Here is a 16,909-nt window from a genome sequence, read left to right as displayed (position 1 = left end):
TTAAAATAAGAGTTTAAAATAAAACGTAGAGCCGTAGAAGCGTAGAATTTAAAATGAGAATGTAGAGCCGTACAAGCGTAGAGTTTAGAATGAAAATGTAGAGCCGTAGAAGCGTAGAGTTTAGAATGAAAACGTAGAGCCTTAGAACCGTAGAGTTTAGAATGAACTGAAAACGTAGAGCCGAAGAAGAATAGAGTTAAGTACATAGCGCAGAGTACACTTCTACAAGCCTACTTCTGTACTTCAGTGCTCATTCTAAACTCTACGCTTCTACGACTCTTGAAAGCGTAGAGCTGTAGAAGCGTAGAGTATAAAGTACACAGCGTAAAGGACACTTCAACAAGCCTGCGTGTTCATTTTAAACTATACACTTCTACGCGGCTATATGTTAGTTTTCTAAACGGTACGCTTATTATACAGCTCTACGTTCTCATTCTAAACTGTACGCTTTTACGGTCCCACGTTTTAATTGTACGCTTCTAAGGCTCTACGTTTTTAATCTTAAGTGTATGCTTCTACGAGTCTACTTTTTTTATTCTAAACTGTACGCTTCTACGAGACTACGTTCTTATTCTAAACTGTACGCTTCTGCGGGTCTACGTTTTCATTCTAAACTGCACGCTTTTACAGCACTTTATTTTATATTGACGATAACACAAAGTTATTTAGCAATAAAAACAAGGTTCGAGAAAGGGCAAAATTAATTTTCATTTGTATTACACAAGGAAGAATAGAATGTAAACGTAGAGTTATAGAAGCGTAGCTCTAGTTAAGAATTAAAATGTAGACCCTAGACGTGTCGAGTTAAAATGAAAATGTAGACCCATAGAAGCGTACAGGTTGGATTAGGACGGAATAAGTACGTAGGGCCGTAGAAGCGTAGAGTTTAGAATAAAAAAGAAGACCTGTAAAAGGGTACTGTTAAGTTTGCAATTATAGAGCTGTAGACGCGTGGCGTTTACAATGAAAACTTAAAGTTGAAAAACCGCATAGTTTAAAATGAAAGAGGAGCAGTGGTAGAAGCCTCGAGTTTAGAATGAAAACGTAGACCCGCAGAAGCGAACAGTTTAGAATAAGAACGTAGTCTCGTAGAAGTGTAAAGTTTAGAATAAAAACGTTGAGCCGTAGAAGTGTACAGTTTAGAATGAAAACGTAGAACCGTAGAGTTTAGAATGAAAACGTAGAGCTTTGAAGTGAAGAGTTTAAAAAGAAAACGTAAAGCATTGATAACGAAAAGTTTAGAATGAAAACGCCTGTACTAATCTACGACTAAACGCATTTTCAAGAGCTACTGTCTTATCTGTGAGAACTGTACTAAGTAGAAGCGTAAAGCTCTACGAAAATCTCTACGGCTATTCGGACCTCATAAAACGTGCCGGGTATATCATTGGCTGTCGCCATAAGTGTGATTGACGGCAGTGATAAATGCAATCGTTAGATGGATATTGAATTTCAGAGTTCGCATTTCACTGAAAACCGCAATAAGACCTTTTGCGATGGGGCACTCCCATATGTAAGGGGTGGAAAGGCTTGTTGGAAATTTTGAAAAGAACCCTTAAAAGAGACCAATCTGGGTGCCACCCAAGCTTTTTTTACCCCTGTGTGAAACTCTAAACAAGATCTTGAGCGCTTAAAAATATTGTTTTTATTGCCCAGCACAACCCACGTGAGACCAAAAAAATCTGACATTTATGTCCCTGGGCTAGATGACTTGCATCACCACCCTTTCATATGGTAGTTTTCCCCCTCCCCCCCCCCCCCCATTGAATTAAAGAACTTCATGAATGGCACTAGCTAGCTCTAAAGCACACATACAGTTAATGAGCAAGGTTGACCAACCTGAGCAAGAGATGTCTCCAGGAAATTTGTTGCCCTGAACAAGATCTGTAAGCTTTTTATACTCTTTTTCTACATCAAATTTATCATCTGCCATCTTGGACTACTGTTATACAACACAGACAAGCATTTGAATGTTTAGCTCAAGAGATCAAACTTAAAACAAATATACACACCCTGTTCATTTCTAGTTTTCAGAACAATTTCTTTAAGCACATCACATCAAAATATGGTATCATCACTTCTCTTAGTAGGCCATGCCAAGCCTTAGGACTGTTTACAAAATCAAATAGCGAACATGACAAATATGCATTAAATTCTGCTTACCTACATTTCATTTATTGTTGCCACAACATGAGTTTTATTGATATGTACAGTCAACTTTCCCCTGATAGACACCTCTATAAAAATGGATTTTCACTGACGCAATTTTTTATGTGCGTTTACGTGCAGTAAAAAATTTACAGACAATGTTAGAACGACTTGCATACACATTTATGCAAGTCGTTCATACATTGCGCACGTGAAAAAATTAAGGTTGGGACACACTAGGTTACATGTTGCTGCAGCATGTCGCCGCGACAAGTGTGACATGGTGTATTTCTGCGATAATTTCTGTCGCTGCGATAGAATTTTGTCACTGTGATCAGTCACACAAATTCAAACCAGTTTAAATTGGTGCGACTGATCGCAGCGACAAAATAAGTGAAAGCAGCGTTGTCGCAGCGTGTGCACACTTCTGCGACAAGTCACTGCGACAAAATATAAATTAACCAGTGACATAGCATCATTTTTTTTTGCCATATTGAATTTGAAAACTTGTTCACATTCCCACCGTTCCAAATGAAAATTCGCTGTGTGCCGGAGCTGTTTGTTTGAGCAGTACACATGAAGCAACTTGTCGCCTTGTGTGTCCCAACTTTTACGCATCAGTGGAAATCCACCTTACGGACTGACACCTTTATAAGACGGACACCTGGTGATGGTCCCGTCGAGAAGTAAATTTGAGTTCAAGTCTAAGGCTACGTTTACACGGACACGGTTATCAGTCGACACGGTTTCATGAACTCGAAACCGCATCGAAAACGACACGGTTTCGAAGTGTTTACACGGAGCCTATTTAACGATTTTCCGACTGTTTTCGAATGTGATTGTATAAGCAAGCGCTGCTCTCTATGCTTGTTTCACCATGTTTACCCTTCGCAAGCCAGCCAGTTCGTGCCAAAATACATGGCCGTTTTCAAATCGATGCGGTTTCACCGTTTTTGACCGTTTACACGACAACGAAACCGTATCGTTTTGAAAACGCTCCACTTTTGACAGCGTTTTCAAAACGACCCGGTTACAGTAGTGGTCTCGATCGGTGCCGTGTAAACGAAAGGCGTAACCGCATCGCTTTCGATTCGGTTACAAATGAAACCGTGTCCGTGTAAACGTAGCCTAAAAGCACAAAGATGGGCAACGTTTTCATTCATAGATCCCATCAATTTTCATACAACCCCGCATAAAATATCTAAAATATATACATTTAATACACGAGCTTCACTCAGAATAGGTTGGGTAATATAGTTTGAGAATGCATAAGAAGGTACGCAGCTAGGAGTAAGTAAATTATATCTTGACTAGAGCAGAAAAAAAAAAACAAACAGTTACACGCATACGAGAATCGAGCTGCTTAGTCTTGCAGTTGAACGAGAGAATTTTCGAAGTTTGCGATGGAATTCGACGGCCAGACTCACTGTATCGCTTACTATGAATCTAAATTACAATATAGCACAATAAGTATTCTCATGAGGGGCTACATACCACAATTTATCAGCAAAGAAACACAACACAACTGCAAACCTTCCCTCGAGACCAAACCTCAATGAATGAAAAGCGCGCCAAATCGATCACGTGATGATTAGCAGTGGGTCATTTGACATAAAAAGAACCAATGACAGTATCTTATTTTTCCCGCGCAAAAGGCAACACACGTGTAAAAATAAGCAGACTGATGACAGAGAAGATCAAGTGAAACGTGATTTTTATACCTAATCGTACCTTTTTGGTACGCTTCGGCTGCATATCAGGCGAGTTTGGTCGAGCCATGTTTCGTATTTTGGCGAGACGCAGTCGAGCCAAAATACCTATGGCGAGACCAAGCGAGCCTGATATGCAGCCGAAGCGTACCAAAAAGGTACGATTAGGTATTTACCGTACCCAAATTCAGAAAAAAATCCGGTTATATTTATCGCTCTGTTGAAGCCATGCTTGCAAGGATACACGTACTGTAAATTGTGATGACTTGGTCTTCGACACTTTTACCAAGTTCATCTTCTGCCTTTTTCCACTCGTTTGTTTAGAGTTTCATTCTCTACATATTTTCAAAATTAAAATTTAGCGAAAAACTTGGAAATTCCGACTCCAATTTTTTCACTCTGAATGGCTCAGTACTCGTCGGCAAACATCGCGCAATTGGCGAGCGCGCTCAAGTTTAGTTTTGGCGGGAAAGTTTTTCTCTTTCTAAGACCACTTAACACCGCTTAATTTAAATTACGAAGTTCTGTTCTATTGGTAAAACGTCTTTTCAATTCATTACACAGTAACACTACTTTACTTCAAAGTTACCGTGATATGGGGGCATATCAGGTCAGTGACTTGATATCGTAGGATATCAGGACAGTAGATCGCGCTTCTGATTGGCTACTTGCGAATTTGGGTACGGTAAGGCACGATAAATGGTAGCCTCCCACGCAGTCGTTCTTAGGGGCGATCGCGTTACACTCCTCCCCACGATCGCCCCTAAGAACGACTGCGTGGGAGGCTAGATAAATGGACTTTCTGCTTTTTTATTAAATTTTCTCAAAGCCCATTTGAATGCCAGAGGGTTTTTTTTGCAGGAAAGACGCTATTTGTGAGCGGAAAATTGTAAAATGACTTCTTTTTTTCTCAAAAAATGTGACAGAAAAGCGTGATTCTTTCTACCTTAGCCCGGGCCAAACGAGGACGAGAGTTCAAACTCTCATTCACGTGAACGTGTTCAAATTCTTCATGAGTCGATGAGTTTTCTCTCGTTTGGCCCGAGTTGATGATAGTCGATGAGAGTTGACGAAAACTCTCATGAGAGTCAACTCTCATCCTCGTTTGGCCCGGGCTTTAGATCAAAAGCCCTCTGGGCTTAGTGTCTCGTGTCACTTTTTAGAGTTTATTTAAAAAAGAGATCGCTTTTCACGTCTATTTATTGCTTGTAAAGTTGATCAGTTATATAACTCCAATAACAGCAGAAAAAGATGACAGACATTGCACTGTATTGCACTTTGGTTCACTAAGCATACATTCTACTGTATCAACTTATACTATGACTTCCATGTGCTTTCTTCACGCTATATGAGATATCGCTTTGGGTGTTTATTCGTGAACGCTTAGCCTGTTAAGGGATAATGAAATGCGAGTGGTGATGATTTTGTTAATTCTTATAACCTCTTCTCCTGATTTAGTATTGATATTGTGAGGAGAAATTTGGTTTTGGTCACTCTTGAGCCGGTCTTAATGTTTTTGTAACGCCAAAGCTACAACGCAGCGGCTGATGAACGTGTAAATTACAGTCATTTTCTTCGCTATTTAAATCTACTGAATGAAATATTCTGCTAGGTTCTGCTTAATAGAAAACATTCTATCTTGCTTGACATGTGATTCCGCGCGAACGTACGCAATAAACTATGTAGTAGTGTTTAACTCGCACAAATCTCACTTTTAAAGAGAGACTTTAACTTCTACACAGAGCTTACTATGCTGTACCATAACTGGTCATAACTTTAAAATGGTTGGGTATTCAATCGACTAACGATTCAAACGATTCAAACCTTTTGTTCAAACGACATGTGTTATGTGTGCAAGATTAACTTTGACATTCAATCCTGACCAACTAATTGCTTAGATTACAATCCCTCTTTAACCCCGATACAGTGGAAACTCGATTTAACGAACCTCTATATAACGAAGTCCTCGGTATAACGAACGATATTCTTCAGCCCGGCCAAAGTTACAGTAAAATGTATGGAACAGAACCTCGGTATAACGAACCTCTATATAACGAAATCCTCGTTATAATGAACACAACCCGGAAGCCCAAACGTAACATATACCTCGATATAACGAATTTCAGTTAACACACAACAAAAGATGAATGTAGAACAGACCAACAAGTATGAAAATACTTTAATCCTAACAGGAAAACAACTTCAAAGACATATGTCCATACCTACGTGGAAATTAAACATTAAAGCAGAAATATAATTTTTGACAGTCGTTTAGACAGTTCAGGTCATTATATATATTAAAAAAAAAAAAGAAATACTGGGCAGGGCAAAGTCACAGCGTGAAAAACAATTATTAACTAAACCTCGATATAACGAACATTTTGGTTGTTTTTCCGCAAATTCGTTATATCGAGGTTTCCGATATAACGAACTCTCGATATAACGAACAAATTTCTCCAGTCCCTTGGCACTTCGTTAAATCGAGGTTTCACTGTACAATCTGTTGCCGCGGCTAAATTTAAAAAAAGTTGTCTACACAAAGATAAGAACAATGCTTACCGATCGAACAACTGATATTTACATCGTCCTCTCTTTCAGCAACATTTTTACCATATCTGCTATATTCCACGACTGTAATATCTATAAATACAGTTGTTACAGTAAATATCCTGTTGAAACATCCACCATTTTCCTACGCTTGGTAAACAGAAATGATTTTCAACTACTTTCCAAAACTCTCAAGATAAAATAATAGATATCAAATGAAAGCACGCTATTCTTTAAATTGGCAACGTGAAGCTGTTATTCTGATACATCTCACAATTGCACAAATTAAAACTTTACAAGCGACCACAAGACAAGACACTCCAAAGAGATTTTAGAGCTTCATGTTAAAAACTGCTTTTCTCGCTCAATTTAAGTTGCGGTATACTAGCGTTATATGCACAACAACGACAACGAAAAATTTACAGGCAGGTCCATCTAATGACATCTTGTTGATTATTAGACACTTCTGCTTTTCAGATCCGTTCTAAAACTCATCAATATAATTTCTCTCTTTCCGTTAGTACATTGTATTATGTGTTTGTAATAACCTGGTGTATTTCATTCTTCTTCTACGCGTTTTCTGCTTGAGTTACAATTAATTTCACTGATTTTCAGTACAATCTTGTCGGCAAAGGTTAGAATGTTATTTTAAGAACGTAAAACTTGTCTGTATTTTTCTTGATAACTGCTGGCTGCAGCTCAAATATATCCAAAATTGAAAAGCGTACAGCTAATTTAAAGAAAAAAATGCGTCACATGTACGTGTATTCCTCTTAAGAGCTTCATTCATGCACTGAAAAGGCTGTTGTTGTCGTCTATAAAAGTTGTGAAATTCACAGCAGGATATATGAAGCTACATGTAGTGCCTCTTGACTCAGGTCAATCTTCGGGTCAAAAAAATAAAAAAGCAATGTATGTTTTGCGCTTTAGATTGACATTTCTGCTCTTCAATCCTAAGAAAACTCATCAAATATAATTTCCTTCTTTCGGTCATACATTGAGTTCTACCTTTACCTCAGAGCCGAGTGTAAACGAGGCTTTGCAAATCGAAAGTGTAAATGTTTCTCTCGATGAATCATAACCGCCTGAAAAAAGAAAGGCAAAAAAGTACGACTCCAGACTGGCAGAGTTCTTTTATTGAAATGTGGGAAAAAGCATAGGCGTACGGGCACTTTCGGACCTGGGGGGGCGGACACCTTATTGCCCGAAAAAAAAAAAAATAGACTTTCTCAAAGTCCGCAAGCTATGGAAAAGGTGATTGCAATTAAATCAAACTGAGGGATCACGCAAAATTTGCGCGAAAAATTGACCATGATTATAGCAATTTGCGAGAGAAAACGAAAACAGATGAATGAGAAATTTGGACTTTTAAGCCACAAAATTCGGTATATTTTCAGTACTTTTTTCTATAGATGTAATTCGTTTCGAACGTAATGTTGAGATTTGTCGGCTTATTTTCTATTCTTTTTCTAGGCTTGTTGCCCGAATTCTAAGCATTTTGCCCGAAAAATTTCGGCACTGGGGGGGGGGGGGGGCTGCAGCCCCCTCGCTCCCCCGCCTCGTACGCCTATGGGAAAAAGTATGGAACAGCACAACGCTAGATTTGAACAAACAAACGCCACAGTTGACATTTTTAAAGATTTGACATCAAAATAATTGTCTTTATCTAATCGTTTATCTTCTGTTATTAAATTGTTGTTATTCATGCCACAAAGGTCACCCCTTTCAATACAAAGTTGTGCAAAAGTCACGTAGCAATCATAGTCTTTTTTAGGATCATGATGCTCGTTTTTTGTTCAACCTTTTTCAACGCAATTCTCCAACGAACTTTCAACATGCCAAATGCTCGTTCCACTACAGATCGTAGCGCACCGAACTTTAGGTTTTAAACTTTCGCTGCTCCTGAGTCAGGCGTCCTCTGTCCGGGTAGGGTTTCACTAGCCAGTTCGTTAGCGGATAGGCACTGTTGCCAGCTAAAAGGGGCCTTATTTCTGTTCCATTTTTATTGCCTGTTAGACCACTTAAAATTTGCTCGTTTGCTGCAAGTTCAGAAAAAAACGTCATCTCTTTTTTATAGCGTGCCTGTATTTTTACATAATAAGCCCTTTACAATAAATACTCCTAACTTACTGTTTGATAAACCAGCGCTTTAGTTGCGACCTTTGTAAAGAAACAATTATTCTTTGATAACATTTGTTTTGTGATCGGATGCCGCCGGAATTTCATAACATGGCGGGAAAATTCCGCGGCCTCACAAAGCAAATGTTGACATGGCGGGAAAAATATTGACATGGCGGAAAAAAATATTGACATGGCGGGAAAATATCCCCCTGTACAATTATCTCGTGTCGTCATGACGACACGAGACACAACGACACGAGACAAAAACAAGGCAACGTGTGGAAAATTGCGTGACCAGTGGTCACTCCACTTCCGATAGCTGATTTTGAGGTATTTTTGTTTACAATATGGGCAAGAAATCATTTTTTCCATTTTACAAAAAAAAAATCTTTCTTACAGATGTTTGTTTTATTTTGCGTGAATGTTTATCAGAGGCAATTTCTAATTTCTGAAATTTTGAGATGGGGTTACTCGTGTAGATATCGTGTAGAAAAATGCAAAACCCTTTTTCCCGTCCCCCCTTAAGCACCCGGTCGTGCATTTTGCTCGCATATGATGGTTGTTCACTGTAACAAACAGTTATAAGAGAAATAAAACATTCCTGAACACTAATTTTTACAAAAGAGTCATAAGTTGGTCTCATTTAGCCCCCCCCCCCCCCCCCAAAAAAAAAAAAAAAAAAAAAAAAACAGCACTCAAAAGCGTAAGTACCTCATGCACATCACATATCAAAGACCACCATCTCATACAGGGTAACAATAAAGTTTTATTTACAATTTCTGTTGTAGGAAACAAAACTATTTTCTATTATTTACACTATATTTACTTTAAAGAACATTAATGTATAGCAACTGGAAACAAAAATATTATGAGTTTTAGGGAAAAAATTATAACAATTTTCAACTAAATGTGAAAACTGTAAAAATAAAAAACACAAGAAAACATTTCATTTCTTCCTCATAACTTAAAACTGAGTCACATGGCCTGTGAGATCTTTTTGCAAGATGCTCAAATATTATGTCGTTATGGGTGCATCCCAACCTGTTTGCCATAAATTTGTCTGATCATCAACGCTATTAATTAACTCATGAACAAAAGAGATGCATGCTTAACTTGGCATAATATACTCTGCTTGTCTTCTTCTAAAAGTAAATTAAAAAAAGAAAACACAACTGAACATTGCTTAAAAAAGGCAAAACTTTGCTCTCAAGGTAAGTGTCAGTACTGAAATCTGTTAAATTAAAACTATATATACAGTAAGAAGAAAATTGCCTTCATTATCTTAAATACACAGTCTAATGTGGATGGCCAAAGTGTTAAAGAATCTACAGTAGTGATTTGGGCAAGCTGTTCATCTACGGGCCACAGTATGGATATGGGCGGTGTGCGTGCTCCATGGAAAACTTCCTCTTTGTGCCTCGCTTAGGGTCTTTTTTCAGCTGGATTACTAGAGCTGACGTCATGTAGGTGGCATGCCAATCACATCCCTCGTTACCAGTGCCTCGAATCTTGCTTTCAACTCTCTTCAAGGAGTGGACATGATCTTTGATATGATGGATGAGCCAGTGCACATCATTCATAGGCCTAAAATAACAGCAACATATTGACTAGTCAGTCATAACTTAGATATGTTATGTTTATAACAACTTTATTGCAAAAAAAAAAAAAACAAAAAAGAATGAAAAAGGGTGTTATCCGAGCCATGCCACAAATTTCCTGCTGTGTAAATGGGGCTTTTGTCTCAAATTTTGCACTCAAATTCACCATGTCAGAGTAAACGATAAAGCGAAAGGGAAAAGGAGTGCCCTGGGGCAGCCCTGGGGGGAGGGGGACTCCCTGATAAAAATGAGGGGTGTGTTTGTCATACCATTTAGAGGGTAAAATTGGTGGATTGGTACTGCTAAGGGTGCTGAAAACTAAAATAACTCCGCCGGAGTTGTCACAATACCTTTTGGAGGCCTTTTAAGTTATTGATCTAAAAAGTGACAGAAGCCTTAACCTAATTTCTTATGCAAGTAACTTTTTTTGAATAACTATTCAAATTACTAGTGCCAGTTAGTTAAGAATTGGTACTTTTTAGGGGTGTCGAAAGAATTTGTGCCACACCCACAAAACAGGAACTTTTTAGGGGTGTGTTTGAAATTTTCTGACAAGCACCCCTGTCCCCCCAGGGACAGCACTTTAGGCTATGTTTACACAAGACTGGTCCCGAATGGATCAAGTCCGATTTTTGGACTGGATAGCCCTTCTGTTTACACTGGACCTGCTATTTTGCAGGTCCAGTTATGGACCTGTTTATCTAGACCGGTTCCACAACAGTGCCGTGTAAAAATCTGGATAGATTCCAAACAGTTCCATGTAAACAGAGGCCGATCCAGTCCAGTGTCACTGAACATGTTATTTAACACTTAAGCCATAAATGTACTATTAGTAAAAATTATTATACAAGTAGAGTCAGTAGATAGTCACCTGGATGGTGTATTTTTCCAGCTGCCTCCCTTTGCCGTTACAGCAGTCAGATCAAGTTCAGAGAACTCCACTCCAGCGTCATCCTCGTCTTCCATTCCAAGGTCAGGATCGTCCATCAACATAACTTCATCAAGATCACAGCGTCCCTCATCATCATAGCCACACCCGTTAACACGGACATCAATGGGTAACAGTTTGAGTTTAAACTTTGCTTCAGAAAGTAGTTGATAGATAAATGCATCTCCACCCTTCAGGTTCTGTACATAAGGAAAATGAGACATGCATGATCAAAAGCTGCTGTAAGTTGTCATCAACCATCACCATAACAGATCACTCAACCAGCGACTCTGTTCATAGACAAATGGTGTCTCCCAAGGCCAACAATGACTGTGGGCACAAATATTTTTCCCTTCCCCTCAACCCTTACTTTTCATTCAGCCACACTCCTTCTCCCTGAGAGACCTTTTTGCTCAGACTCCTTGACTTCTTCTTTTCTTTGGCAAAAAAAATAGACAAGCTCTAGGCATGGGGGGGGGGGGGGAGAGGGACTCCCATATCAAAGTGACAGGGATGCTTGTTTGTTTTGCTTAGGGGTATAAATTTCGGACTTTGGGTCTTGCTAAGGGTGTTCTGGGGAACTGAATGCCAATAATTTTAGCCGTCAGGGTCTAGTTTAGGGTTGCACATGAAGAAATATACAAATATAAGTTCTTTTTCCAGAACTTTGGTATCTTTTAGGGGTCTAAAATAGCTTGAGCCACACCCAGATTGGTCTCTTTTAGGGGTTTTTTCAAAATTTAAGACGAGCATTCCCGTCCCTTTAACATGGAAGCACAATGATTACTATAGGATAATTTACTTAATATATCTTTTATTTAAAATTATAAATCAAAAGAGATATTTTTTGTTGCTATAAGTTTCTTTACAAAATTGACCGTTGCTTGTACATTCAAATTGTCCTTAATAATTGTTGTTAACATCCCTTGGAGACAATTCTGTTTCTGATTCATTGTACAAATTACCTAGTTAAAAATTGGCTTTCTTGAACTTGCTTTTTCAAGGGACAATGTGCAAATAGCTGAGTCAATCGGCAAGGTAAGCGAGTCCACTACAGAAAAATGTAGGCTCCCTTCACTTGTCAACTCATCCTGAAGGTTGCTTAATTTGCTCACTGAAATGCTACTCCACTATTGCCCCCTGATCTGAAGAACACTGAAACACTGTTCCTATGCCTCCCCCACCCCCACCCACCCCGCCGCAACGCTGTTCCCACATCCCCCCTCCCCGAGGAGACCTGCAAGTTCGCTTTAATGTAATATTGAGATAATACCTTTGGATTGAGGGACTTTGGAGTATATTTGTGCTCCATGAGATAACCTGCATTGGAGTATTTGTGGTATTCTTCACCATCATTCTGTGCCAGATACTCCTGTATCTTGCTGAGGCTCTGCACAATAGGGTGTTCCACACTAGCTACAGGGGCTACCAGCTGGCAGTTTTGTCCACTATAAAAAAATACAAGTTGTTTTATTAGTGGTACAATCCATAAAAAGCAGAACTGAATTCACAGTTGAATCACCAGGCCTCGCAAGATGTCCAGACCCAGTTTGTACTGGTCGCACAACAATTAACAATAAGGAAAAGGGTCCAAACTACTGCCCTCAAACAGGACCCACCACTCTGCAAAAAGACACCGGTGGTCTCTTCATGAACCCTCCCTCCCCCCACCCCACTGTAAAAGATGGTGTCCAATGTTTGTATAGCCCCCACACAGGAGTTAAAAAAAGAAGAAAAAGATTCAAACCTTTTTTGTGCCATTTCTCCAGCAATGCGAACTTCATGCACACCAACTATGTGTCAACTCAAATTTTAACGCCAACAAATTTTGTCTCTTCGCATTAATTAACTACAAGTAAGCTTACACTACTGTTACGCATACCTTTTGTTTGCATTGTTAAATGCTTTGCTATATTCGATTTCCTATAATAAGTTAAGGGCTACCTGTACCTGTACAGATGATAAATCAGCGTGATGCGATTCCCAGAGGATATCTCTTTAATTTCATGTTCCACATCAGTGTAGAAAGCAGCCCATTGACACTTGGCAGTTGCCCGACCGGGATCCAAATTGTAGCTTCGCTCCTGCCCCATGTGGCGCAAAAATAGCGTACCCCCTTTGTGCTTCACAGGCAATGACAGCACAAGGGTTCCAAAGTGGTTTTCATCCCTCTGCGTGTCTCTATGTGGTAAAAAGAATGATCCCTTCTCATACACCAACAGTTTATAGAGCCTGAGTTCCACATTTCTGGACTCCACTCCAGGTGCAAGAATGCAACTAGCTTCAGCCTTTAGTTCATCAAAAGCTTTGTTCCAAGTGGGAGAGTTGCTAATTGTGAACTTTTCAGGATCCAACTGCCAACATGACCTCACGGTCTTATCAACAACCGTCTTCTCATCTCTGCCAAATGGAGCCTGACTACATAGACCAATCAGATCTTGGATGGAGATAGCTGTGCGATTAAAGTTGTTCTCTTTACCATCAGTGAATGAAGGATCGAGGAAAGTGTTAGAAGCTTTGAAGTGAATGTCAGGAACTACAGGGGAAACACCTGATAGAAAAGAAACACCAAAGTTCATTTCAAAAACAGTCATACACATGAACTATAATAGGGATTCTGCAACCTGTTTTCAGCAAAGTCAAGGGTACTGGAATGCAGCCGGCTGGAATTTGTGGCAGGGTTGAGGATTAGAACAAAACCCCAATAACTAAGGGTGGAAAAAATTGAATTTCATCTTGCCCTCAATCACCTCTCACATTTTGCTTGTCCAGGGCAGGTGAATGCCTATCTTAGTTAGGGGGCAGGGAGGCTTGATGGAAATTCTAAAAAGAACCCTTAAAAGAGACCAATCTGGGCATCACCCGAGCTTTTTTGACCCCGAAAGGATACCAAAATATATTTTTTTGCATATTTCTTTAAATTTGCAACCCTTAACCCAGTAATGTAATGTGTTGTGATTAATAAAATATTATTTATATTAAAAAAAAACCTAACCCAGACCATGACTGCTAAAAATATTGTCATTTTGCAAGAACACCTTAACTGAGAACCAAAATCTGAAACTTCCACCCCTGAGTGAAATATGCATTCCCACCCCTTTCATAAGGGAGTCCCCCCCCTACTTAGTCGAAGATCTTCATGCATGGACTAGCTCAGAAGTTTACACAGTTTATAAGCAAGGTTCAGGCCCACCTGAGCAAGAAAAGTCTCCAGGATATTCATTGTCCTGAATAAGATCTGTAAGTCTTTCAAACTCTTCTTCTACATCAAATTTATCATCTGCCATCTTGGACTACTATTAAAAAACAACACAGACAAGCATTGAATGTTTAGCTCATGAGAACAAACTTAAAACAAATTAACACACCCTGATAACTTCAAGTTTTCACATCAAATCAAAATAAACATATTTTTTTTTTTTTTTTTGTGATACAGTCAACTTTCTCTCCATGTAACCTCTACAGTCAACTCTCGTTATAGCGGACATGCTCGGGGCGTAGTTTAGTGTCCTTTATAGCGAGAGTCTGTAATAGCTAGAGTCATTTCCAGTCAAACCTCTTTCGCTGGGGATCTGGATTTTGTCCGTAATAGCGAGTGTCCGCAATAGCGGGGTGTCCGCAAGGCGAGAGTTGACTGTATAAGATAGACACCTTAATAAGACAGACACTAGGTGTCGGTCCCGTCCTAGTCTATTCCAGGCGAGGCTCTTGGTAGCTGGGGAGAGCGAAAAATTGCGGGCACCGCGAGGAAACAAAAGGAGGGGGGAGAAGGCAAGCAAAAGAAGGAGAGCCTGACTTAGAAAGAGTTGACTGTATACTCGCGTGAGATGACCCATGTGCAAAAGTAACCAGACTGTTGACAGATAAGTGCCATTTTTTGCTGAATGCAAAAATTTGCGCAAAAAAATGTTCTTAAAATGCTCTTACTTCTTAAAGTTTGAAAAGAAAGTGGTGTTGTAGTAAATTCACTACTAACCAATATGTACATGTTCAGCTCACTAGTGGGTGATGACAATGTTGGTTCCAGATTGAATTTGAATACTGACATATCAGATAACACTGACACATTCCTTTCATACACTTTTGGCAACACATCAGCGAAGGAATAATAATAATAATAATAATAATAATAATAATAATAATAATAATAATAATAATAATAAAAATAATAATACTTTAAAAATTTATATAGCGCTTTTTACATGTGCTGATCAAAAGCGCTTTACAGTAATTTCATTAAAAACAATAAAAAGAATACATATACATAAAACAACTAAAACCTAAAGATAAAATACGGTAAAAATTTAAAAAGATACATTAAAATGCTGATCGAATTTCACATACATGCACCAAATATAAACCATGAAACATGCTTACTAGAATTTTTAACATTTATAGAAGGGATTTTGTTTTCTCCAGACAATTCGATCAGAAAGGGTCAAAAACATCGCCACGTTTCGAGCCCAGAATATGAGTAGAGTTTCCATAAGCAATACTATCCCACATGTAGTTTAACGAGTTGCAGTTAGGTTGGGTAATGTAGTCTGAGAATGCATAATTAGTATGGGGAAGTACGGAAATTTTACCCTGAGTAGAGCAAAAATGCATGGACCGGGAGCTTCAACTGAACGCTCAGCAAAAAGACACTCGAGGGCCGAACGTGACTTGAGGTGTCTGGTCTTGCAGTTGAGTTTGAGCTTCGAAGTCGAGAGCAGATAATTTGAAGCTTGGGATGGAATTCGACTACCAGACTCACTAAGTCAGTTACTAAGAATTTAAATTGCAATATGGCACAGTAAATGTTATCAGAAAGGCTACATACCGCTATAAATCAGCAAAGAAATCGCCACAACACAACTGCAAACCTTCCCTCGAGACCAAATGTCAATGAATGAAAAGCGCGCCAAATCGATCACATGACAAATAACAGGTCATGTGATATTTTTTTTTTTTTTTTTAAAAAATAATTTTTTTTAATGGGGGTTTTTAAAAAAAAAAATTTTAATTTTTTTAAAAAAAAAAAAATAAAAAAAAAAAAAAAAAAAAAAAAAAAAAAAAAAAAAAAAAAAAAAGCCCCCCCTTGTGAAATTAATTAAAAAAAAAAAAAAAAGAGGAAAATTTTAAAAAAAAATTTTTTATGGGAAAAAAAACACCGGGGGGGGAAAAATTAAATTTTGGCCCCAAAAAATAAATTGGTTAAGTTAAAAAAAAAAGGGTTTTTCTTTTTAAAATTTAAAATAAAACCCTTGAAAAAACGCGGAAAAAAGTTTGCCTTTCACGGTCGCTCGAAAATGGTAGTATCAAAAGAACCAATGACAGTACGTAATTTTCAAGCGGTTCCCCCGCGCGAGAAACGACCCACGTGCAAAAATAACCAGACTGTTGACAGTCAGATATGTGTTAGTGATCTGTCGAAATCAAAGGCATTTGTTTTTGTTTTTTCCCTAAATAGTGAAATGACTTTTTTTGTTCTTTTAGTGAATTATGATTTGGTTGCATATTTTTATACGGCGTATACCGTGAATCGATGAGAATTGCGGAATGGCTATTGTTTTTTTCTCGTAAAATGTGACTGTAAACGGCGATTAAACAAATTCTCTGGCAAGCAATTATAGAAAACAATGCTGCTTTTGGTAAATTGCGTGACCGTCGACCAGTACATGACCGTGACTGATCGTCACTTTATGCCCGTTTAGATTTGAGCACGCATGGGAGCTTTAAGGGAGTGGGCAAAGGCGAAGGGAGGGGTCAGCAAAAAAATTGCTTAAAAAAGGGAGGCTCAGGAGAATTTGAACATGATCTCCCCCATTCGCACATCAGCCCCCCTCTAAATAATGGCTTTTCCCTAATTCAAATTC

At 38.7% G+C, this 16,909-nt stretch overlaps 2 protein-coding genes across 4 annotated transcripts in view; one reads left to right on the top strand and one right to left on the bottom strand.

The window, feature by feature from the left end:
* Window positions 1–16,909, top strand: part of LOC144660590 (P-selectin-like) — a 179,468-nt gene that overhangs the window by 137,054 nt on the left and 25,505 nt on the right. The gene's annotated exons all lie outside the window — the stretch shown is intronic.
* Window positions 9,509–15,962, bottom strand: LOC144660613 (uncharacterized). Of its 2 annotated transcripts, none has more exons than XM_078521282.1 (6): window positions 15,874–15,962; window positions 14,245–14,347; window positions 13,002–13,602; window positions 12,325–12,499; window positions 10,995–11,251; window positions 9,509–10,109 (listed from the first exon to the last, which is right to left on the bottom strand). In XM_078521282.1, exons 2-6 carry the CDS (start codon window positions 14,336–14,338, stop codon window positions 9,881–9,883), a joined length of 1,356 nt encoding a protein of 451 aa, XP_078377408.1. In that variant the 5' UTR covers window positions 14,339–14,347; window positions 15,874–15,962; the 3' UTR covers window positions 9,509–9,880. The 2 variants fall into 2 exon arrangements, with proteins under 2 accessions (XP_078377408.1, XP_078377409.1); XM_078521283.1 differs by having other exon boundaries at window positions 14,245–14,344; window positions 15,874–15,913.

This window comes from Oculina patagonica, chromosome 7 (assembly GCF_052425735.1).
Source record: "Oculina patagonica isolate OP01 chromosome 7, crgOcupat, whole genome shotgun sequence".
Taxonomy (NCBI): Eukaryota; Metazoa; Cnidaria; class Anthozoa; order Scleractinia; family Oculinidae; genus Oculina; species Oculina patagonica.
Note: the sequence above shows the minus strand (reverse complement) of the source record. Positions and strands in the feature narration are given on the sequence as shown.